At 34.4% G+C, this 25249-nt stretch overlaps 3 protein-coding genes across 10 annotated transcripts; 1 reads left to right on the forward strand and 2 right to left on the reverse strand.

Moving 5' to 3' along the window:
- Positions 1-422: 422 nt before the first annotated feature.
- Positions 423-9548, forward strand: LOC109799959 (protein phosphatase 2C and cyclic nucleotide-binding/kinase domain-containing protein). 3 transcript variants are annotated; one of them, XM_083072349.1, is made up of 16 exons: positions 423-1485; positions 1578-2245; positions 3587-3718; positions 3849-4064; positions 4248-4373; positions 4574-4636; positions 5065-5147; positions 5617-5848; positions 5924-6234; positions 6351-6426; positions 6502-6568; positions 7044-7324; positions 7423-7488; positions 8236-8357; positions 8638-8794; positions 8931-9548. In XM_083072349.1, exons 1-16 carry the CDS (start codon positions 1122-1124, stop codon positions 9177-9179), a joined length of 3213 nt encoding a protein of 1070 aa, XP_082928475.1. In that variant the 5' UTR covers positions 423-1121; the 3' UTR covers positions 9180-9548. The 3 variants fall into 3 exon arrangements, with proteins under 3 accessions (XP_082928475.1, XP_020216217.1, XP_020216218.1); XM_020360628.3 differs by having other exon boundaries at positions 425-1485; positions 3834-4064; XM_020360629.3 differs by having other exon boundaries at positions 426-1485; positions 3834-4064; positions 7047-7324.
- Positions 9549-13033: 3485 nt separating this feature from the next.
- On the reverse strand, positions 13034-15117 carry LOC109801119 (E3 ubiquitin-protein ligase ATL42). The gene is made up of 2 exons (XM_083072371.1): positions 13603-15117; positions 13034-13512 (listed from the first exon to the last, which is right to left on the reverse strand). The coding sequence occupies exons 1-2, from the start codon at positions 14646-14648 to the stop codon at positions 13386-13388; spliced, it is 1173 nt and encodes a 390-aa protein (XP_082928497.1). The 5' UTR covers positions 14649-15117; the 3' UTR covers positions 13034-13385.
- A 1891-nt stretch (positions 15118-17008) lies between these two features.
- NINJA (Putative interactor of JAZ) lies at positions 17009-20165 on the reverse strand. Of its 6 annotated transcripts, none has more exons than XM_029271785.2 (4): positions 20139-20165; positions 19973-20046; positions 18145-19157; positions 17009-17778 (listed from the first exon to the last, which is right to left on the reverse strand). In XM_029271785.2, the coding sequence occupies exons 1-4, from the start codon at positions 20148-20150 to the stop codon at positions 17282-17284; spliced, it is 1596 nt and encodes a 531-aa protein (XP_029127618.1). In that variant the 5' UTR covers positions 20151-20165; the 3' UTR covers positions 17009-17281. The 6 variants fall into 6 exon arrangements, with proteins under 6 accessions (XP_029127618.1, XP_020217126.1, XP_020217124.1 ...); XM_020361537.3 differs by lacking the exon at positions 20139-20165 and adding an exon at positions 19711-19847 and having other exon boundaries at positions 19973-20064; XM_020361535.3 differs by lacking the exon at positions 20139-20165 and adding an exon at positions 19711-19847 and having other exon boundaries at positions 18145-19261; positions 19973-20064.
- Positions 20166-25249: the final 5084 nt, after the last annotated feature.

Below are 25249 nucleotides of genomic sequence, written 5' to 3' on the forward strand. Positions count from 1 at the left end.
ATGCATTGATGGGTGTTGACTGCTTATATTGATTATCATGAAATCTTTTTATTTTTATTTTTTTTAGTTGAGATATTCATAGGTTTTTATTTGATTTATTATCCTTCTATACCATACTTTCATGGTCATGCATTGCTAGTGCCAGAATCAGTAAGTAGATCCTTGGATCAGGAACAATCATGCATTGTGTGTGTGTGTGCTGTACTACATTGCAGACCTTGCAAGAAGGGATTATGATGCAGAAAATCATGAAAAAATTATAACAACTCTGTCTCTGCAACCATCAATTAATAACCCTACAAAAGTTGCTGAATGAATAATAGAAGTTAGAATTATTATTTGTGATGATAACTTTTTTTTTGCGGGTCCATTTTTACCACTATGTTCTATTACTAGTAAAATAAATAAACAATTACATAAGAGGAGATGGTGGGTATAATGAAAAGTAGAAATGATAGAAGCAAAAGAAAGCAGCAATGTTTGGCGCGTGAGCAGGACATGAGCAACAAAAGCTGTGACTCTGACCTTACACACACGCATGCACATGCACATGCACATGCACTCTTCCGCTATGCGCACTACGCACTTCTCTTCTTCTTCTTCGCCCCTTTCCAAAATTGCTTCCCTCATCAATTCCACTTTTCTCTCTTCTTTTGACCTTCCCTTTTAACCCATCCTTGATCCTTGCCACCCCCTTCACAACACCACACTAAACTCCAATCACTAACCTCCAGTTTCTAAAGCACAATCCTAATTTTCACAAAAATTATTATTATTATTATTATTATTATAATATTTTAAAAGTATATAAATTATTATATATGAAAAAAAAGACTGAAATATATATATATATATATATATATATATATTTTATTACTCAGCATTTATTGCGAGGAATTTGTGGCTCTCCCTCCTCCCAAAATTCCTTTCTCATAATAATTGAGATTTCAGATTAGGACAGAGCTTTACATAGCCTTAGCCTTAGCCACAGCAATTTTGAGAAGAGTCATTTTCAGTCTCTACAGTGTGTGCAGAGAAGGAAGAGGAAGAAGAAGAAGAAGAAGAAGAAGAAGAAGCTTGATGCCAATTCTGGCTTCTGAGTTCCCTCCATTATCCTCCTAATGGGTTGCATTTACTCGCGAGTCTGCATAGGCGACAATTGCAGAGGCTCCAGCATCAACGGTGACCCAATCGTCAGAGCCGACATCGCCGAAGTCGCCAATTTCTCGCCAACTTCTTCCGATGTCGAAGAAGCCGAAATCAGAGACCAATTGAACCAATTGAGCATCACTAGAGACTCCGAAGCCGGAATCCGAAGACTCGCTAGGGTTTCCGCGCAGTTTCTTCCGCCGGACGGTTCACGAATCGTCAAGGTTCCTTCTGGAAACTTCGAACTGCGCTATTCGTTTCTCTCGCAGCGTGGTTACTACCCCGATGCACTCGACAAAGCTAACCAAGATAGTTTCTGCATCCACACTCCTTTCGGTACTCTTTGTTGCATGCAGTTTGAATTTGTGTCCCTCGCCTTGTTCTGTCTTTGATTCTCATTGTGTTAGGGTTTTGGTTTTCTCCGACAGGTACGAACCCTAACGACCATTTCTTCGGCGTGTTCGACGGCCACGGGGAGTTCGGAGCTCAGTGTTCGCAGTTCGTGAAGCGGAAGCTCTGCGAGAATTTGCTCAGGAACTCGAAGTTCCGCGCGGACCCTGTCGAGGCTTGCCACGCGGCGTTCCTGGCGACGAATTCGCAGCTTCACGGCGATGTTTTGGATGATAGCATGAGCGGGACGACGGCGGTGACGGTGCTGGTGCGGGGGAGGACGGTGTACGTGGCGAATTCCGGTGATTCGAGGGCGGTGATTGCCGAGAGGAGGGGGAAGGAGGTTGTGGCGGTTGATTTGTCGATTGATCAGACGCCTTTTAGGGCGGATGAGCTTGAGAGGGTGAAGCTTTGCGGGGCGAGGGTGCTTACTTTGGATCAGATTGAGGGGTTGAAGAACCCTGATGTTCAGTGTTGGGGCACTGAGGAGGGTGATGATGGTGACCCTCCTAGGTTGTGGGTGCCCAACGGGATGTACCCAGGGACTGCTTTTACCAGGAGTATTGGTGATTCTATTGCGGAGACTATTGGAGTTGTGGCTAACCCTGAGATTGTGGTGTTTGAGCTCACGCAGGATCACCCTTTCTTTGTGCTGGCCAGTGATGGGGTGTTTGAGTTTCTCTCTAGCCAGACTGTGGTTGAGATGGTATATCTCTTTTATTGATTTATCTCTTGCTTTTCTTTTAAGTCAGCTTTATTCTTGTGCAAAAGCCAATATTCTTTTTATTTATTTATTTATTTATTACTTTTGTATTGTTGAAGTATGCTTTTTGTTTGCTAAAGAAGTTGGTGGCAAGGGTATTACTTCATTTCAGTAGCAATCACGATCTGCCACAATTAATTTTTAGTTACTGTGTCTCTCTCGTATTTGGAATTAGAATTAGGGATTAGGAATCTTTCTAAAATTAGGAGAACCAACTTCTTCAATTGGTGACTTTTTGAAAGAGAATTCAAATTCACTCATGAGCATTAACTCCCAAGGAAGCTAAGGGAAACAAGATTATCCCATATCTCTCGAGAAAGAAATTTACTGCAATTAGTTCTGCAATTATACTCCAGCCAAATACACCACACTTCAGCATCAAAATTAGAAAGCACAGTGCCAAAGCACTTTATTACTCCTTTATTTAATAAGGTAAACTTTTTGAGCGAGTATTGTTAGGTAGTCATTTTTAGTGATAATTCACCAAAACAGATTGTGGATTTATTTTATATATATTTTTACTAAGTAAGAGGGACCAATTAGTATTGTCATTATGAAGTTGTTTTTCTGTTTCAAGCAGGATTGTCATTTGTAGAATTGCAAGCACACTGTCCAATTCAAACCAAAGTCACCATTTTGTGGCTTAAGTTGATTTTAATGAGGGAAATTATGTTTAAGAGGGTGCAATGCTACTGACTTAGTCCCAACAAGATGGGCTATCCTCAAATTGATTACATTTTTGTGTCTAAATTCATGTCTGTAATTTAGCCTAATAACTAAAACATGTTAGAATTAACCAAAACTTAATTGTGAGACACATCAATTGCATGTTGCTTTTAGTAATTAGGTTCCATGTAATCATATGTTTATCTAGTAAATCTTTCTCCCTCATGTTTTTTAAATAAGAATATTAAAAAAAACAAAGGTTTTGGGGCAACAGTATTTTGTTTTTCCAGCGAGGTGCCTTATTAATGTCAAGCTGTCCAGTTGATGTGGAAATGTACTAGGGCTTGTCTTCATTCATCGAAGCGTGGTCAGAAATTTGTAATGTACAGACTAAATTGACACATCAATGACCTTGTAACCTATCTTTCTGAAGTCCAAATTAAATCATGAGGCTAATCCTTGTGGATAATTGATATTGATACATCTAAATTACACCCATGCGCATTTGGTCTCAGAACTAGGTTTTGTAAATTTAATTTAAAGCAACTTTAATCCTAGATTTGGTTTACCATCCAATTTAAGACAAATATTTTCTCTTAATTGCCATTATGTTTCCAGGTTGCAAAATTTAAAGATCCTCGTGATGCTTGTGCTGCAATTGTGGCAGAATCTTATCGGCTCTGGCTACAGTATGAAACTCGTACAGACGACATTACAGTCATCATTGTGCATATAAATGGGCTAACTGAAGTATGGTGCTTTTCCTTTTTAATCTTGCTTCTATTCATTTATATTTTTTCCTAGAAACTGTCACATTATTTTCCTGTAGTTCATTGTTAGTAGCTGATCTAATCTTTCAAATTAGCCTGCTGTTGGTCAGTCAGCATGTTATGGTGATGTTTTGCGAACCCCTGTGCCTCAAGTTGTAGAGGTGACAGGTTCAGAATCCCCTTCCACCTTTGGCTGGAATGCTAGGAACCATCGTGTAAGGCATGATTTGTCAAGGGCACGCCTCCGAGCACTTGAAAATTCCTTAGAGAATGGGCAAGCTTGGGTTCCTCCATCTTCAGCCCATAGGAAGACATGGGAAGAAGAAGTAAACACCCACCCAATTCATCTTTTGCTTTTACAATTGATTTAGCTCCTCTGTTTTTCATTTTTTTTTATTTACATTGATAACAACATTAGTATGCAAGTATAAGGTCATAAATTTATTTTCTCCATCGGCAAGTTCAATGAGTGTGACTCTTTGATGGTGCTTCATCTTCATATGCCACAGGCACACATAGAGCAGGCGTTGCATGATCATTTTCTCTTCCGAAAACTAACTGATTCTCAGTGTCATGTTTTATTGGATTGCATGCAAAGAGTGGAGGTCCAACCTGGGGATATTATAGTCAAACAGGTCAGTTTTCTAGTTGAAGCTTGAAAATACTTGAGTGGTATTGATATTATTATTCTTCAGCTTCTGTAGATTTCTGGGGCAGAAATGAAGTTCGCCGATCTTGAATAAAACTTGCCTTTGGATCTTATTAAAATTTTCTCTTTATTTTGGCTTTGTTTATATTTATAATTGCACAAATGTGACAATAGTATTCTTTGCAGGGTGGTGAAGGTGACTGTTTTTATGTTGTTGGTAGTGGAGAATTTGAGGTCTTGACGACTCAGGTTTATAAACTTTGTCATTTGATTGCAGTATCAATTTGTGATGGCTACACCGATATACTTTAGGCAAATATTGCTAATTATCCTAGCCAGAGGCAAAGACAAGGGTCGTGGCGCCTGCAGGCTACAAAAACTTCTATAAATATTTCTTCTCAGCTTTCCAAGCCAGTAATTTTTCATTCATGATAAAGTTGGTCCCCAAGATTTAACCTCTTTTGAACACCAGCTCTATGTTATTTTTAAACATCGGTCCACCACTTCAGCTCTTATAATTGGCTTTGCCCTTGGTAGTCAATATGAAATCATGTTTTCAAGGTCTAGAGCCATATAACGAATGTTGCTTGTACCTAGTCTTTTTTAATATTTTGTGTCTATTTCTGTATTGTCAATGAGATGTTACAATTCTTTTTCAACATTTATCACAATGGCAGGAAGAAAAAGATGGGGAGGTGCCTAGGGTTTTGCAGCGCTACACAGCTGAAAAACTCTCATGCTTTGGAGAACTTGCTCTAATGTGAGTCACTCAATCATACTCTTTACTTTCTTGTGGTTCTTCTACTAATTTGAAGTAGTTCTTTTTGACATGAGAAATATCTGCTGTGAGGCCATTCAATTTTTCCCTAGGTTAGGTATTAATTTTGTTGAGGACTGTTATCCAGACAGGCATATATAGTTCAACTCTCCTACCGTTATTCCAGAATATGAGAATTATTAATAAATTTTCCTACCCAATTTTAAGCACTAAATGTGATGCTTTTGAAGATTTTCTTTTCTTTTTTGTTGGAAATATGTGAAGTCTTTTTTATGAGGGGTGAGTCTCGGGTGTTGTTTTCCATATAGTATGATAGGGGGTATTTGTTATTTTCCTTATAGGTTGATAGAAATTGGGGGTGTTTTTTTCCACATGTAGCTGCTACGACAATATTAATTGTTTTCCTTGCAGATTTTTAACATTTTTGTTTATCCCGAAATGGCAATTACAGGTATAATAAACCACTCCAAGCTTCTGTACGTGCTGTAACAAAAGGAACTCTTTGGGCTTTAAAACGAGAAGATTTTCGAGGGATTTTAATGTCAGAGTTCTCTAACTTATCATCCTTGAAGTTGCTTCGGTCTGTAGATCTCCTCTCAAGGTTGTCAATTTTACAACTCAGTCAGATTTCTGACTCCCTTTCTGAAGTATCCTTCTCGAATGGCCAGACAATAATAGACAAAGTAAGCTTTTGCTTGGTTGCTTTTGTCCATTTATCCCATGTTCTTTTTTTAACGATCTTCAGTATGTCTTTGCAGAATGAAGTTCTTGCATTGTACATTATTCAGAAGGGACAAGTGAAAATCACTTTTGATTCTGATTTATTGATAAGTCCAAATGCCTACAGCCTCAAGCCTGACATCCAAAATGAGGATGATGTAGAGAGCAGAAGAGAGCTGTCAATAGAGAAGTCTGAGGGGAGTTATTTTGGTGAATGGGCCCTTCTTGGTGAACATATTGGTTCCTTAAGTGCTGTTGCTGTGGGTGATGTTGTATGTGCTTTACTAACAAAGGACAAATTTGAATCTGTTATTGGCTCCTTACAAAAGATTTCTCTGGAAGATCACAAGTATGTTACTAATATGTGCTTGTGTTAGACAACAGTTTTGTGGTTTCTGCTTATTTGCTTGAATACTATTCTAAAAATGAAGTTTCATATCATTGACACCATTAATTTAATCACAGATCAAGGGATAATTCCATGGAGTTGACTAGAAATCATGATTTATCATCCCTTGATAAAGTCCACCTCTCAGATTTGGTAAGAATTTTTTCTGTTGCTTTCCAATTCATTGGGCATGAGATCCTCAAATTTTATGGGCATTTTTTTTTTCAGGAGTGGAGAAAGACACTATATTCCACTGACTGCTCTGAGATAGGGCTTGCAAATTTAAGAGATTCAGGTAGATAATTTTTTCTTCAATTCCTCACTTAAATATAATTAATGAGCTTTAATCCTGCAAATAACGGATTTACATAAATTTAATCCTTCAATTTTTTATTTTTTACTTTTTACATCAATTGATCCCAAATTGGACTCAATCAAGTCCTTTTGTAGAGTAATTTGATATAAACTTATCTAATCTTTGGAGAATTAGTTTCCCTTCTTAATTAATCAAATTTGAAGATTGATGTATTCAATGGATGTAAAGAATATTAGAAAGACCAAACGAATGTAAACCTAATCTTTTAGTGGCCAAAATATAATATTTTCTTAAAATTGTGACTTTTTTATTTATTTATTTGTATCTTGGTTGCCTTTTCTTACATAAATTGATAATTTAATATTTAATGTAATCAATAGTAATAAAAAAGAAGTAGTGGATGTTGGATTTTGTTTTTGCTAATGAAACTGGTTGCATGAATATTTTTTGATAGCAGAAAATTTACTTACTTTGAAGAGATTTTCTAAGCCAAAGGTGAAAAGGCTAGGAAAGGAATCACAAGTCCTGAAAGAGAAAGATTTGATTAAGGGTATGGGCTCTTCAGCTTGTATACCACAGGTTTTATGCACTTGTGCTGACCGCATGTATGCTGGAATACTGCTAAATACACGCCTTGCCTGCCCTTTGTCTTCCATACTTTCAAGTCCTTTTAGTGAATCAGCAGCGCAGTATTGTGCTGCTTGTGTTGTTGCTGCCTTAGAAGCCTTGCACAAGGTCTTATATCTAAATATTTTTTTCCTTTTCTTTAATGCTTTCTTTGGCTAGTGACTAAGGTTCTCTTTTCCTTCATGCTTTTCATACTTGAATTTCAGAATGGTGTTCTCTATAGAGGTGTGTCACCTGATTTTTTGATGTTGGAGCAAACAGGACAGATACAGGTTCCTGAACTTTTGTTTTATTGCTTTTCATATCCATGTTTATCAGCACTATTAAAGGTGAATCTACCATGTAGTTATGGCAGATGACATTGCAGCAATGATGGATGCATGACAGCCTTGTTAAAAACTTTAAAATTTGCATAAAATACATAAAACAAATCTAACACCTTTTACGAAGAATTATGTAGATAATTCAAATGTTATCTAATATATCTAACTAAAATTATCACAATTCCATGACTAATATAAATGCAATCATGGGCAGTGCTAGGATTTTAATGCGAGAGGGACCCAGAATAAAGCCTAGACATGTTTTCAAACATTTAAGTTGAAGAAAATCTAACTATCATACAGTATAAGCATAAAAATTAAATAAGTTCACTTCTTTATCAGCATGTAAAAACATTCGCATCAAATATAGTTGAATACAGGATACCCTTAAATCCGTACCTTCACTTAATCTATGTTAGACAATGTTTCATGGAATAACAGTAATCAATTATGGTATGTGTTAAAATATACTAAGTGATATATTTTGAGCAATTTACTTCATGCCATTTCCACCATGTCAGCAATTTGATAATGCAGATATTTATGTGACTTATGTCACCATGGATTGATAACGCTGATATTTATGTGACTTATGTCACCATGGATTGATAACGCTGATATTTGTGATAAAGGGATATCTTTATACAATTATTAATATTATGCACATTTGACAAATTATTCTTATACTGGTTGCAGCTGGTGGACTTCAGATTTGGAAAACAGCTGTCTGGTGAGAGAACATTCACAATTTGTGGAATGGCAGATTCACTGGCTCCAGAGATTGTTTTGGGAAAAGGCCATGGTTTCCCTGCCGACTGGTATAAATAAAACTTGTCCAAACACGCTGTCTCTCCTTAAACCACACAATACCTCTTGTCAGTAGCAAACCTCTTTATTTCCTCAAAACACAGACATGACCTAAAAGGCAATGTAAAAATTCATTTGAACTATTACCAATATGATTGTAAAATTTGTAATTACACCCGACGTGCATTGTACCAAATTGGATTCAAGGGATCTCTAGCATGTAAAGCATTTATGGTCCTATGTCCCTTCATAGCATTTTGTGATGTAAAGCATTCATTGATGATTATGCAGGTGGGCATTGGGAGTTTTAATATATTTTATGTTACGTGGTGAGATGCCATTTGGGTCATGGAGAGAAAATGAACTCGATACAGTTGCCAAAATTGCAAAAAGGAAGCTGCATCTTCCCGAGACTTTTAGTCCTGAAGCTGTTGATCTCATCTCCAAGGTATTGCAAGAACTATGACTCTCTTTCTCCCAAGATAATCTGTGTAGTTTGCATTGCTTAAAATATATGCGGTGTGTTCTTGAGAATATCTATGCATACTTATTTCATTTATGTTTCATTTGACTGGTTGGTTCAGCTACTTGAAGTGGAAGAAAACACTAGACTTGGTAGCCAAGGTCCTGATTCTGTCAAGAGTCACCCGTGGTTTAATGGTATTGAATGGGAAGGGATTAGACACCGCACCTTTCCTGTTCCTCAGGAAATTATTTCTCGTATAACACAGTACTTGGAAGTTCATTCTGAGGATTCTAGTACTGGTTATCTGGGGTCGCCTTTACAGGAGGTAGAAGAACTTAATGTGCCCGAATGGCTGGAGGACTGGTAGAGGATTCACTATTAGGTTTTGTCTTCTTTTTGAAGTTTGGCTCTGCACCAATATTTACCATTGCTTATTTGGATAAATTGCAATCCAAGAATACAGTTAACCAGAAAATGCAATGAGAGCAATAGATGCAGAATATTCCCCCTATAGTTTGAATCTTTTAGTTGCAGAATGGCTAGGGTAGGTTTATTATTTTCTTCATCTCTTCTCTTTTCTAATTTTTTTTGGGGGTAATTCCCCTCTGTAAATATTATATATGTATAAATGATTGAATTTGTTTTCATTTTCAATTGCGACTAAAGCATTAGTTTTGTCATGGACCAATATTCATATTAACAGGCAAAATGTAATCTTATTTTTGTTCTTCTGGAACTTTTGGTTGTGTCCAATTCAAGTTTACCCGGGTTTATATTCGCGCCATAAAGTCTTATTCAGTTTTTGGTTGTATTTCACTATTTCGCCGGGGTTATGTTTGGATCCCCGGGTTATTCACAACGGAATATTTTAGGATATATTTGAAATTGGAGTATGTTTGAAAGAGCGGAAGGGAAATCAATTTAATTTTAAATTACAAAAATATGAAATTTATAAAAGGTAAACAAAGTATTAGATACTAAATGGTAGTATATGCCTTCAACGTAGCGAGGAGATTAGTCACTGCTGTCGGCGGTGGATACTCCAGGACGAACCAAAAAATAAAAATAAAAATTTTGTCTTGTGATCTTCCAAAGGCAAACTTTGATGATATTACAAATGTAGTTGCGACATATTGGTACGGTTCAGCACTGAACTTTAGGTTATCTTTATGAGGTAATACCGAACTAGGAGGAACTGTATGGATTTCACTTTTCAGTGAATCAATAATTTAATGATTGTTAGGGTACAAGTCATTGTTCTCATCCCACTAAGCGGTCAGAGAATTTTTATTTGTTTTTGTTATAGTTAGTAGATTTAATTTCATCCATCCCTGTAACTTCGTGCACACATAAATGTTGAATTACTTCTATTAGCGGTCAGTTAACTTACTCTTTCAAATCCAGCTAGATTACTATACAAGTGCTTTTCGGAACTAATATTTTAATATTTATTATATATATAACTAAAATTTATAATATTATATATATATATATATATTTAAATATTATATATAATAAATATTTTATATTGTAACTATTATTTTTAAATATGAATAATTTATTTCTAAATTTTTAAAATTTATTTTATAAATAAATATAATAACTAAAAATTAAAGTAATAAAAAATTAAAAGAATACCTTAAAAAGTTTCTACTAAAAGAAAAAAGTCTTTTTTTCATCTAAAATCTGAATCCTAATTTATTGTTCAACAACACGATATAGAGAGAAAAATATTTTTTTATTGTCAAATTTAATCCGTGGATCTTACAATCAATTATGTTAGGTCTTTATTATCTTTAATTATATCTTTTTCCAAAATGACCCTATCACGTTACTAACTTTACAAGAATATCCATTCAAAAGATTCACATGCATGGGCAAGAAGCAAACTTTGATCACTAAAGATTTCGGCTATTTACCCACCATAACAGGTTTTGCCCCATGATTTAAAAAACAAAAAGTTGTTCTTCCAATTTAGCAACATGCTAGAACTGTTTTCCTTTCTTCCTAATTTCATGCAAATGCATGTTCAATTTAGTGCTTCTTTTCTGCCTTTTGTTTTCAATATAATATGTGATGGTGGCAATCCAAAGTGAGTGATCTTTCATATCTTGATGCATTTGAAAAAATGATTCGTAATAAACCTTATTAAGAGAAAAAGAAAGAAAATAAAAAAGAGAAATAAAATGTACTGTGCACTTACAAATAGGGATGGCAACGAGGCGGGGCGGGTACGGATTTCATGATACCCGTCCCGGTCCCCGCGAGCCAAACTCATTCCCGTCCCCGTCGAGTATGTGATTTTCATCCCCATCCCCGTCCTCGTCGGGTATCGGGTATACCCGTACCCTTACCCGTACCCGTCAAATTTTTTATTTTTTATTTTTTTAAAAAATATAATATTTTTAGATTATTTTTTTAATTATATTATAATTATAATTAGGTTATTTCTTTATCTCATACTATAATAAATAATTACACATAAAAAAATATTAAAATTCTTTAATATAATTAAATTGAAAGTAGGTATTAAATTAAAAATGGGAACGGGGACGGGTACGGGTACGGGACGGGTAAGTACATACCCGTACCCGATTTAATATATCGGGTTTTACTCGTACTCGTACCCGTACCCGTACCCGGTCAAACCGGGTATTCCCCGTCAAAGTCGGGACGGGTTCGGGTATTACCCACGGGTACGGGTACATTTGACATGGTACATTTGACATCCCTACTTCCGGATTATACCCTACGGCTTTAGCCAATTAAGGTCACTTAAAAGAACTTAATTACATCGAGCTGACTAACGTCATCATCATGTCATCACATGCCCAATAACTAGGCACATGTTCCTAACCTGTTTTAAACTTTTTTATTGTTCAATCGCTTTGCTCCATACTCCCAACCAAAATATTTTAATCTGATAATGACAACATGGAGACCTACCCCTTAAAAAATGTAACTAAAATAAAACTACATTGACAAATTTATTAATAGTAATATAAACTAATCTTAACAATTAATCTATCATGACGAATTGATGATCAACAGCCCTCTTGTCTCGATTAAAATACTCTTAAAATAAAAATTTCAGCAATGTAAGCACCTTGTCTTTCTTCTTTCTTTTATTATAAAATATTCATCGTTAGAAATACTAATTAATCATTGTCAAAAATCGTAAGTACTATCAAGATAAATATTTTTTTTCTTAACATAATTTATTTTATACTTAAAATCATGATTTGAATTATGAATAATTTAATTAAAAAAATATAAATCTTTACTACTTATATCAGCTACAACTTTGTCTTTCTAGTGCCTAGCCGACTTTAGATCTGCATAATACAAAACTATTGACAGAGCAGACAAAGTTAGAGTGCAAAAACTGGCTGATATAATTGCTGAGGTCACACTTGGCAATGATATCCTTCATTTCGCCCTTAAAACAATGGGATACGACTTATTTCTTGCGTATTGTAGTGCATCTCTTGCGCCATGAATTAATGTATGCATACTTCAGACACAAGAAACTGACAAAAACTACCACTTACTTTGAAAAACTTCATGAAGTTATACATATTATATGTAATTATTCAGCCTTATGACATAAATTACATATTTAGTTTTATTTTTCTGTTGGTTGACATGATGTCAATTGGCAATTTACCTTTTATTCGATTTAAAGATAAAACTTACATGTAGTATCATAAGGGAGTTAATATTTTTTTTTTGTTTAAAGTTTTATATAAAAAATACATATTAATATTTAACAAAATCATTTATTATACATATTACTTGGATGAAACTTTGGTTCTAATTACAAAATAGTACCAATAACACCTACTTATGTTACTTTATCTAGATTTAATCATAGGAGTAAAAAATGAATAGAAGAGGTATAAAACTTGGGAGGGGTTAGAACTTCGAGGTTTTAGAATTGGTTAAGCATATAAAAACTAAGCTTAATGAAATACTAATATGTTACTTTCTTGAACTTTTGGGGCTGATCCATTTCCTCCCATGCTTCATAAAGAAGTTAAAGAAAAAGGAGGGAATAAAAAAAAACTTGTTTGATTTACGAAACCATGGTGGCATTCAGCTACTTGTTGCCTAACTTCGGTACGTTGTTAATAATGTGCGATATGTTAGGCAAAAGAGAATGGAAGATATATAATATGACCAAGATGATCATATTTAAACTAAATGGCTGACACACACATATACACAGCATTATTGAGCACAGCGGCATGAAGCTGTCTTCTTTTATTCTTGTTGAAGATCAATAGAAAAATGATTATGAAATGAAAAAAATATTGCAATTTAAGTTTACAAGGGTTTCAATTATTCTGGTCTCGAGGATTCCTTTCATTTTCTGTCATGGAAACATTAACAAAGGTTTTATGCAGATCGTAAGAATTAAAAAATAGAGATTGAAACAAAAACAAGGAACCTATACCTGCTTTGCTTAACTATATACTATTCAACAAAAAACCTAAAATCTACATGAAGTTGTTAATCAAGGACTGAAACCAAACGTGTGTACCTCAGGAAGGTTGGATTGGATTGGATTGGATCATACATCTAATGGTTGTTGTTTATTTTGAGATTGTTGCTGAGACCTTCTTTCTCTATTCACAAACCATTGAGCTGTTCTTCTGGCAATTGGAAACCAAATCTGCCTCATTCTTTCCTCTTTAAGGCTGTTTTGAAAGGAAGAAGAATCTTTAAATACCCCACTTTTCATGCCTAAATCTCTAAATCTAGAGACAACAGTGATTTCTGACATTGACCTTTTCTCACCCGTGTTCACATACTTTGGTGCATGACTTGATTTTCCTACAGAATTACCTGAAACTGATTTTATGTTGTTCAGTGCACTAACTTTGCTCTCAAAGGAAATCTTCCTCTCCATCTCCTCCTTGATGTTCATAATCTGCTCATTTTCCACCACTCCTCTTGGAGTTGACATCATTTCAGCATTTGATTCCAAGTTGTTGAATCTGTTGCTTGATGTAGCATTCAGCATCTCCGAATTCAAAAACACAAGATCTGAAGAACTGACGTTGCTCCACCTGTGCTTTAACACAACATCAGATATAGTGATCCTGTGGTTGTGTTTATGATACCCCTTCTGGTTACCATCACTATCTTCTGCTCCTTTTTGGATGAGAAACTCTTCTTCCTTGACATCCTTTCCCATTTTCCTAAAGCTGCTTCCAACACTGAATCTTGATGAACCATGATGCTCTTCCTGTCTTTGTACAAAGATCTCTATGTTGGACTCTTCACCTAAATCTGATTGGTTTGCTAGCCCCCTTAAACTGCTTGAATATGTGAAGGTTGTGTGGTCCTCAGGGTTAAGCCTGTGCCTGCAAATAGGACAGCTAGAGTGCTTTTCAAGCCAGTGGTCTATGCAACCAATATGAAAAGCATGTTTGCACTTTGGTAGAAGTCTCAGAACTTCAACATCTTCAAACTTTGATAAGCACACTGCACACTCAAGCCCTTCCTTTGACCCTTTGAGTGAAGAGAATCTGAAGAAGGGCAGTGATTCTATCACAGTCTTGTCAATTCCTGAGAATCTAGACCTTGATCTCACAAAACTTGCTTGGTTTTCTGTGTCCCTAACAGGAGCTGAAGCGCGGCGTTGACAGAATTTTGCATACATGAGAAGAAAGAATGTAAGTAGAAACATGACACCAAGGATTCCTATGACAACAGCAAGGCTTGGTTGGAAATTGGAGACAGCATCTCCTGAAGGTGCTGTGCCAGTCTGTGCTGTAACATGGAGGAACAAGGCTAAGAGAATCAAAAGGGTGACACCAAGTTGATTCATGGTTTTGGTTCTCCTCAAGCATTCTGCAGCAAAAATGCTACTTGAAAAAGTTGGAAACTTAGGAATTTATAAAGGGATTGGTTGTGATGGGGTTGTTGTGCATGGACATTATTCAATGATTCATTGGTTTTTCCCCCCAAATAGTAACCTCTCCTTATGTCAGTTTTCTTGGTTTCTTCTCAGGCTACGTTTTGCGTCTCAAAGTGATTCTTCCTTTAAAATATGTCATTAAAATATTAAGGACTCAGTAGTGACCACAAGGTGGTGGGGTTGGTTTACAATTGTATTTAACTCCGGCTTTTGACTTGGTAGGCGCGCCCCTATGACACATGGTATGACAAAGCCAAATTTACTAGCTTAATAATACTTACCCCACCTTGCTGGTAATAAGATATGATAGATTACTCCTTTCACCTTGCGTTGAATTTTGGACTGAACCCCGTTTTGTTTTTGTACGTACTACTTAATCTGATACATGAAATTTCTATATCTTACTAATTAGCCACTATTTTTTATATTATCAACCAATTGTAAATCACCTATGATATAACTTTTAAGATAGTTGTTATAAAAATCAATAAACTTGTTGTACCCAACAGTTTGTGTAATTAGATGACTGTATAAAGTTCATCGTAAATGAATTATTTATTCTTTTAAAAGTACACAAGGGATATCAAGATAAAAATGTCAAAGGATGACAGGTAGTAAAGCCCACAAAGGAGTTGGGACAGTGGTTGGTAAACTGTGCTGCAAGGGAAGACAAAAGTCATTTGTGAGGAGGGTTTAACTTTAACCATATGGCTTCCTGACAAAAGGGGATTAATCTCACACCCAAAGGATGTAGAAATAGCCTTGGAAAACCAAAAAGAAAATGTCAAAAGTAGTTAGCACATCACATCGCATGAGTCAAAGAATTAGCCATTGGGTTCAGTCTACCTTTTCAGCTGCTCTTGCAAACCATCAATGGATCTTAACACAACAGAAATGCCACACGCTTTTAAAGTTCTATTATGAACTAACTATCAACCTAAAAGTACATGAAAAATTAGATTGACAAGAAAAAGATAATCTGATCTGGCTGCATTTAGTATGGAATCTGTGGTGCTGTTTGGATATGAGACTGATACCTTTATGTGGAATTAATATATATTCAATGTTCAATGATGATCATGAATGTTGTACTATCCTTCTTGACAACCTGTTATATTCTCTCTGTTCTTATATTTTACCAATAGAGGCCAAGTTAACTGTATTAGTTTCGCTGACACTGCAAAAGAAACTTAATAAAAGGGTTGAAAAACGATGTTAATATACAAATTCCAAGTTTGATTTGGTCAATTATAATAAAGCTATCCAATATCAATAAAGGACATGCTTGTCTTACTGCTGCCTAATGAAAGCTGTAATGTTCCGAGAGTTCGTAGCAAAGAAGTAGAAGGTTATGTAACACGTTTGGTCAAAGCAATGTTTTATTTTTTCCTAGCTTGTATGGTGACAACACAAAGCGGAAAAGATAATGCTAACGATACGTGATAAACACGAAATAGTTAGGGGTGATTTCTATGATTATTATTTATTAAAATAGTAGTTGCTTGATTTCGATGGCTATTATTTATTATATGTTGCTAGATAAGGACGGAGTAAAAATAAGTTTTTATTTTGATGTATTATCAATATTGAATCATGTGTTACCACACCACACTTAGAAACTCTTCATGTTTTACAATACATGACTAAATAGTGTAAGTTTGCAAAAGCAAAAAACTAACATTCATAATTCATGAAAATAAATAAAGTAAATATGCAAGATTTGAGCTCCCTACCTAGAAATGAAAGTCGGCAAACTCTACATCTCTTTGTTATTAATATCCTTTGCAATAAGTGAGGATCCCTTTGAGAATGGAGAAAACAAAGGGAAATGGCAGTTAGCTCGGGAGGGCCGTTAATCCCCTTGAAATAGAGGGATCTGGAACTGAATTTTGCACATACCCTTTTCACTAGCCTTGTCACGTTTCTAGAATGGAGAGTTTAGAAGAAAAAGGCATCCCAGGTAGTGGAAAATGGGTGCAGATTTTCTGGAAGTTTGACGTTTGATGATTGAAAAGAAAGCATTACATTTAGCAGTGATGTACAAAATTCAACGCAACGTGTTATCATAACCACACGTGTTGGGTGAGCCAATATGCATGACGTTTGTATATTCCAGCAGAGTACATTGCCCATATTCAACTAGTTACGAAAAGCTTATAAAGAATAGCTACATGGGATTAGTTATCCTCACCTTATGTAATCCTATTTGGTGCAATCTGAAAACAGCATTACTAATACTATTGATCCTCAACACTAAAGAGAGAGGGGGCTAAAGCTGAACTGTGTTCGCTGGCATAAAATCAGATGCTTGATGACACTATTTAATAGAACAGATTATGCTAGCTGGGCCATTATTACATACAACTGCAAACTTGATTGCATTGGCTATAAGTAAATAACATGGAATAGCCAAATGAGTTATTAAAGTTTGTACAGAAAAATGGTAGGAATCTCATTCATCTATACAAAAATTAAAGCCCGATTTCCCTGATTCACCTGTTGAGAACTGTAATATTAGGGTACAACTTAAACCGAACAAGACTCTAGCTGTGAGAAGAGGCAGCAGGATTGCCATTTGCTACTGTCCCCAAAACTGCATTGCCCTCTGCGGGGACCTGGTCTTCATTTGCATGACGAACAAACTCCTCGGGAGTCATGTGAGAACCATGACATGCACACACAATTCTAACTTGGTTAGTGTTGTATTTGTAAGTTACACCAGATATTGTCCTGCCATTTGGACCAGAACCTGAGGTGGATACCCAAGGCAGATTTGGATACGAACCACACCCCCCAAATTTCACATCTGCAGCAAGACCGGGCTTAATGTTTGAAAAATCAATGATGGAACCCTCTCCTGTTGACTGGTCCGATACATCTTTGGCCCTAAGGCTTGTGCTTCTCCCTTTCACATCTTCAGGTTGTGAGGAGGAGCCTTCTTCAGTAAGGCGCTGTTTACCATCTCCTTTGGTCCGTTCCAACGGTCTTCCATCATAAGGCATGGCCTCAGATATATTGTTTGGGATTATTTGCAGTGCAGCTATATCCACACAATAACAACATAATGTCATTTCCATCAGAAGTTAGGTATGCATCAAACAACAAATAGAGATTTCAACTATACAAGAAACTATTAAACTGCAACCTGAACAGAAATGCAAGCAATTGTAACTGATAACTTTCCTGAAATAAATGGCATGTAAGTTTAATATTTCAATCTTACACGATATTTAACATTTGTTTTAATTTTTCAATCTTGTGACCATGATGCATTTTATAGAATATATATTCAATCCAAAACATTTTTACAATTTGTCAAGCTGACATACACATCTTGGAAGTTCGAGTTAGGAAGATTTGATCATTTAGCAATATATTGATTATATTCCATTCATACAACAAGTACCTGAGTTAGTTGGACCTCTGCCAACAAAGGGAGGGTGTAATTGTTGAGGACGAGAAACCAAACCCCATGAGTTGTCCTTCTCCAACATGGGAAGCTGAACAGGCGGATATCCAAACATCACTGGCAAGCTCCCATTATTCACAGACTGGGCTCCTGAGCGCTCACCAGTTACAGTAGGCATCACATGGATCACTCCAGGTATCTGAGGGCCTGGTGCCCCGACTGTGCTGGACTCTTTCACTGAAGAAGGGTAAGGTACATTCATCACATTTACAGGTTGAACAGAAAAGGAAGCACCATAAGTCATGTTTGCATGCTTAAAATCTTTTTCTGATGATCCTGTAAACCTCTTCTGCCCACTAAAGTCAGTAGCATTTGAGTCAGCACTTCCACGAACCTCTTTTGCAGCATCGGAAGAAGAACCAACTCTGATGAATCCTTTGGAACCATCACTGTGGTGTGAGATGGGCCTGGAGGTGGAGTTCTCAGTTTCAGAGTCTGCCACATCTTCATTTTCTGCAGTTGAACCATCTTCTGTTATAGAAATATGAGATGTTCTAGCCCTATCATGTAAATCAGCGTGATGAACATCACTGTCATGCTTCTTTTGATTACGTATATCATCAAAAGGCATTTTTCGCTTATTTGCTGCCTCTGAACGTTTATCATCCTCAATTTCAATAGGTTTATTACTGTTTGCAACCAGAAATCCTCTTCCGTTTAAATTCAAAGAAGCATTATCTTCTTTAGCCTTTGAAAGGTCACTAAAGAAGTTCTCTTCGGGCTTTGGGGAATCAGTTCTTCGAGTCCCAATAATAGATTCTGGCTTCTGAGGAACGTTATCAAACATGCTCTTAAAGTCATCCACCATTTTGCCACCTCTACCAACTTCTTCAGCCCTAGCATCTGAAGAGCTACCATTCTTACCCTTGGGTTTGGCTGACGAGCCACCAAAAGACAAACCCAAGCTGAGCTCAAGCCCGCTCTCGTCCTCCATATTGTAATATCTGACCCTATCAAAATTCAAAACAGATAAAACAGCTTGATTGCCATATCTTTCATACTACCCTCTATTTATCAGTCCACCTTTTCACCATAACTAACCCTCCTCAAATATCTGCATTTATGTTTAAAGTTAAACAAGGCAAGCCATATCAGTGGCATAGCACGGGTTTACAGAACCAAATATTAACATAATCACAATTTTCATCAAGGATAACAGACATAAAAACAAAATAACTCATTCAAGGATGAGACAGAGTTCACTAATATAAAACTCCACTTGGATTTTGGACCATACTAATACCGAAGATGCTGAAGAGTCCTCAGCAGCATCATACCCCATCTAGGGTATGTTACAGTACAATAAACAAGTAATAATTAAAAAAAACCACCAAGATCAAAACTTTAAACTAGAACTTCAAAACACCACCAAGATCAAAACTTAAAACCAGAACTTCAAAATCTACTACAGATTAGAAGATTAACAAACTTTCAAAATAGACCCAAAACAACAAATTTACTACAAGCAGTGGGGTGAATCAAGTGAAAGACCTCACTTCACACCTGATCCAAATCTTCCCTCTCTCAATCTCTCCGAGCAAGCTCTTTTCTCTTTAAGTTGGAAAGTTTTTAGTCCCAAAGCGTCAATTGAAGGTTAAGAAAATATGGGTAAGGCTCCAATCGGAGATCCAAAGCCTACTCTATGAGATGCACGATTCGGGAAGAAGATGAACAAAAGCATGTAAGAAAAAAGAAAATTAGGGTTCACATGTCAATGATTGAAAAGTAGATAAGAGCAATAGCATAAAGCAGGAAATGGAAATACCTGAAACTGGGAAGAGGGATGATCAGAACCCTAGCCAGGTCAAGTTCTGCATCTCTATCAGTGGAAGATTGAGACTGTAACAGAGAAAATGCTTATAAGATAATATTTTTAAAAACAAAAATAGTATTTTTTTTTTTAATGTTGGCGTTGCCAATGTGATTCTTACGTTGGATCCCATTTGATGATTTTTTTTTTTTTGGAACACATTTAATGACTATATACTCATTTGTTTAGTAGATGGGTACACTTGGTTCAAAATTGATGTTTAAGCTAATTTGGATTAGTTGGATCAGATCTGCCATTTTTTTAATTAACCCAAAACTAATCAACCTCATTAAATTAGAGGATGATATATATCGATAGTTTTATATCATTATAATTTAATTATTAAAAACCAGAATAACATTTAGAAAGAGAAAAAAAAATCATATTATACACACGTGATTAGATACATGTATTCTAACTTTTCAAAATATTAAATAATAAATGAAATGAAATAAAATAAATTAAATTAAAATAATTTGAGTTGGATAAAGTTGTTTGAGAGAATATGATCCGATATGTAATTCAATATATAGTTATTAGATTATATTACCTAAAACCAAATTTAGTTGGAATCCTCTACTATTTTATATTTTTTTCTTTATTTAATGGGGTTAAGTTGGTCCGAATACACTAATTAAATATCCTATTATTTATTGGTTATAGATAAATTTTAGATAAGATTTTAGATTTAGCATAAGAAACATGGCATTATAATTCTTAATTAAAATTAATAATTTTATAATTATATATAATTTTTTAGTCTTAGTTTTAATTAATATTTATAATTAATTTGTAATTTTTGCATTTTAAAAAATAATAAATTCCGTTCACCCTTTTTGTTAGAATTGAGATTAATTTTTTTAAGTTCTCTTATATACTAATTAATTTTAGACTAAAATATCGTATATTCTCTTGATTTCATAAAATACATTAATTATAAATTCTTTAAAAAACATACATTCTAATTGGTTAGAAGGAAAAAAAAAATATTAGTTAAGAGAGAAAGGAATTGCAAAATCTTCCATAGCTTAGGCAACTTAAGATCTTAAAATGGTCATAGGTTGGTGGCTTACCAAAGAGCAATTCATATGGAGTCGTCCCTTGATGGCTATTGTGGAGGTTCTATTAATGATATGGTTTGCAGTAAGAATACAATATCCCTAAAAATGTAATGATAAGTTGGCTTGAAACCTCAACGCACTAACAACATTCAAGATGTGTCTATGCTTGCATTACACACACGTTTTGCTAGGGTGTGCCCATGTATGAGAACTCATGGAGTACTCCCTTTTCTTGTAGGAACTTCTATGGAGATGGATTAGGAAATTTCGTGCCATTATCATTCCTCATTCTCTTAATACCCGCATTAAATTGGATTTTAACCATGCTACAAAAATAAACCCAAGTACCATGAGTGTAATCATCTACAATTGTGAGAAAATAGTGAGATCCATCATGTGTGGCAGTGAGATACTTCCTCCATAAGTCACAATGTATCAAATCAAAAGACTTTTTTGGCTTTATTAATGGATTAAGGAAAATAGAGTCTACATTGTTTTGCTCTGTAACATATATCACATCAATTAATTTTATTGAAATTAAAATTGCACTCAAGTAATTGTGAAAGTTGTTGAAGAGCTAAAGTAGAGGGATGTCCCATCCTTGAGTGCCAAAGTTTGGTGGTGTCTTCGTGAGTAGTTGCATATGAAACTCCTAATAAAAACCCTTTGAACTCATAAACTCTATCAAGCATACTACTAGAGTGAATCGTTCTCCTCAAGGCTTGGTCCTGTACTGTACAATAATCATATTGATAAGTCACCATGCAATTTAGATCACAAGTTAATTTGTGAATAGACATCAAATTACAACTAAAATCAGGAAAATGCAACACATTATTCAATTTAATATTTTCATCCAGGTGTACACTTCTTGCTCTTTTTACCAACATTATTTTTCCATGGGCATTGTAATGTAGAAAGGCCTTTCAAGTTTTTAGACCCCCCTTAGAATAGAAGATAATGGGGTCATGTGATGTGATGCACCACTGTCCAAGATCCATTGGATTTCCTTATTACCAGCCATGTTGCCAAGTTGTATGTCATGTAATGCTTGAGCTTTGGTTACTTCTTCTATGTTTTCTTTCTTTTGGTCTGCATTTGCATGAACCCTATGTGTAGTAGTGTGGCTTCTTAGCTTTTTGCCTCTTCATTGTGTTCGTCCTAGTTGGATGGGTACCTTACAATTTCAAAGCATTTTGCTAAGGTGTGCCCAATCTTCCCACAATGCTCACATTGAGTCTTAAGACTGTCTCGGTTCTTCTATTTCCAAGATGACCCCCTATCTCTATCTTCTTATTGCCTCTCCTTTTCTCTATAATCAAAATCCTTCTTCCCTTAGGATGTAGTTAAAGGTTTATTTGAGTGAAGGTAATGGATTAGTGTTAATGATGGTTGCCTTGACATGCCCATATTCTTCATTATCAAGGCTTCCAAGAAAGAGATGGATAATTTATTCTTCCTCTCTTTAAATCAACTGCTATGATGCTCTGCAAACACACTCGAGAAATGGATGAAGTTCACTCAACTCCTCCAACAACCATTGAATTTGGTGTAGAACTCAACCACACCTTGGTCATCTTCCTTCTACAATAAACAAATCATGTGTCATTCTTGGTGAATCCTTGAGGCATTAGTTTGGGAAAAATGTTCCTCGAGATCAAGCCAGACTTCTTGTACTGTGGTGGCATATGAGATGTTGATGTGCAACTTTGGATCTACGACATTTATGATCCAATTGAAATAGTCATCTGAAAAGCATCCTTATTTCTTCCTAGTTCTATCAACAAATCCAAGCTTTGCCTTTGCGTGTAATGTTGTCTTCATTGAACATTGATCATGCCCAAGTTTGATAATTATCTATGTTATGTGTGATTGCAACCAAAGGTTTGCATGGATTATCAAAGGATTTGAGATAACAATTAAGACAAGCTTGGTGTAAGGATGACATCAATAGAGGTATGACTCTTCTATGTATTGATCCCTTTAGGATTATCAAATTACTCGAATGCCATAATGGAAAAATATGTTTTTGTATTTCATTGAATTACATAGAGCTTATAGTACTACCTATCTTTAAATAAGATACAATAACTATCAAATTATCAAATCCAATCCGGTATTTATATTTATATATTATTAAAGATAAAATAGTCTCTAAAAAAAATTTACTCAAAATTACATAATCTAGACTCACTTTTTTCTCTAAAACTTTTCGATCTTTTAAAATTTAAATATTTTTTAATAATTATAAAATAAATTTATTAACAATTAATAAATTAAATTAAGCCAATTAAGAACATAAATAATCTTTCACAAAATTTTTGAAATATTATCTATAAATTATTAAAGGTAGAATAGACTTTTACAAAGTTTTTTGTGCTTAAAATTACATAATTTTGGCCAACTTTTTTCTCTAAAACTTTTCGGTATTTTAAAATTCAAATACTTCTTATTAATTATAAAACAAATTTATTATAAATTAATAAATTAAATTACGCCAATTAAAAATGTAAATAATATTTCATAAATTTTTTGAAATATTATTAAAAAATGCGATTAATATATTAAATACATATAATACTGAAATAATATTAATTTTTAACATAACTGTAGATCTAAATTCAAATTTAGAATCAAATTATAGGTCATTTTATTATGATTAATTTTTTAAATGCATATAATTAATGGTGAAACAATGGTTGTTTTTATCTATGTGTAGGTGATAATTAATTAATAAGGAATAAAAAATTTGCTAATAAAAATTTTGTAATTACCCCACAATTTTGTTAAAAATAATTGTCACACTTCATCACATATATGAATTATCTTATATAGCTAAATTATTAAGCTTTAATATATTTAATAACACCAATTTATATATCTATATCAATATCGTATCTTAATATATAAAAATCTAGGATAGTTTTCATACCTTTTTCTCGCTCTTTTGTAGCATAATCATGTGATTTGAATTTTTTAATTAGAATTTGTATTACATGTTTATTTTCAATAATTATCAATGTCAATTATAATATTTTATAGGTTATACAATTAAATGACATACACTACTAGAATTTTTCTTATTACATGCGACTTTTCCTGCGAATTTTTCATAAAAATTTGCAGGAAACGTTGTTCCTACAAATTTTTCTGCGAAATTTTATTTACAGGTAATACCTTCGTGGATAATATATTTTTGCGAATTTTAAAATTCGCAGGAAATTTTCCTGCGAAATTTCTTGCGAAAAAAATTCGCAGGAAAGTTTCTTGCAAAAAAAAATTTGCAGGAAATTTTCCTACAAAAAAAAATCCATAGGAAAATTTGCAAGAAACTTTCCTGCAAAAAAAAATTTGCAGGAAATTTTCCTGCAAAAAAAAATTCGTAGGAAACTTTCCTGCAAATTTTTTTGCAAGAAATTCTGTAAGAATATTTTTTACGAAATAATTAAAAAAAATTACTATAAATTATATATTTTAAGAATTCATAATCTTTTATTTTCATGTCTCACACATAATCTTTCAAATTCTAAGATTGTAGATTATAAGCCTAACACTCAACCATATAATTCAACTTGTAAAGTAAGTGTTGTCCCAACTTATATACTCTTTAGTTGTTTTATTTTCAATCGATGTGGGACTTGAAGATTTTTTAAAATATTAAAATTAAATATTTTTTTTATTTTTCCTGCGAATTAAAATTTGCAGGAAAATCCGCAAGAAAAGTTACCTACAAAATTTTTCTACCATTTAGTAAACATTACTTGCGAATTTATTTTTGCAAGAAAATCCGCAAGAAACAAAATAAAATTCTTACAATATTTTTTGCAAATTTTTACCATGAAATTTTTTTTCCATGGTTATTAAAATTGTAGCAAAATTTGTAAGAAATATCTGTAAATTATTTTTTGCAGGAAAATTGGCAAAAAATTTCTGCGAATTTTTTTTGCAGGAAAATTCGCAAAAAAATTCTGCAAATATTTTTTTTGCAAAAAATTTCGCAAAAACTTTCTATGAATATTTTTTTGCAAGAAAATTTGCAAAAAAATAACACTTTTCTAGTAGTGATATTTTTGACCTGGTGTTCCAGGTTCAATTTTGGTCTATATTAAAATACTGTTTAGTTAGTAGACGTGAATGTAAATTATTCTCTAGTTATTAGTTTTGAGACAAT

The sequence above is a fragment of the Cajanus cajan genome, chromosome 1 (assembly GCF_000230855.2).
Source record: "Cajanus cajan strain Asha chromosome 1, NIPB_CcT2T_4, whole genome shotgun sequence".
NCBI lineage: Eukaryota > Viridiplantae > Streptophyta > Magnoliopsida > Fabales > Fabaceae > Cajanus > Cajanus cajan.

Bases quoted from the DNA above. Each gene is read 5' to 3' on its own strand.
- LOC109799959 (XM_020360628.3), top strand. From the start codon at position 1,122: ATGGGTTGCATTTACTCGCGAGTCTGCATAGGCGACAATTGCAGAGGC. The intron at 2,246-3,586 runs GTATATCTCTTT...TTATGTTTCCAG, and splicing joins GCCAGACTGTGGTTGAGATG to GTTGCAAAATTTAAAGATCC. The intron at 6,569-7,043 runs GTAGATAATTTT...ATTTTTTGATAG, and splicing joins TGCAAATTTAAGAGATTCAG to CAGAAAATTTACTTACTTTG.
- LOC109801119 (XM_083072371.1), bottom strand. From the start codon at position 14,648: ATGAATCAACTTGGTGTCACCCTTTTGATTCTCTTAGCCTTGTTCCTC. The intron at 13,513-13,602 runs GTCAATGTCAGA...CTTTCAAAACAG, and splicing joins GTGAACACGGGTGAGAAAAG to CCTTAAAGAGGAAAGAATGA.
- NINJA (XM_029271785.2), bottom strand. The intron at 19,158-19,972 runs GTATTTCCATTT...GAATTTTGATAG, and splicing joins ATCCCTCTTCCCAGTTTCAG to GGTCAGATATTACAATATGG. The intron at 17,779-18,144 runs GTACTTGTTGTA...GTGTGGATATAG, and splicing joins CAGAGGTCCAACTAACTCAG to CTGCACTGCAAATAATCCCA.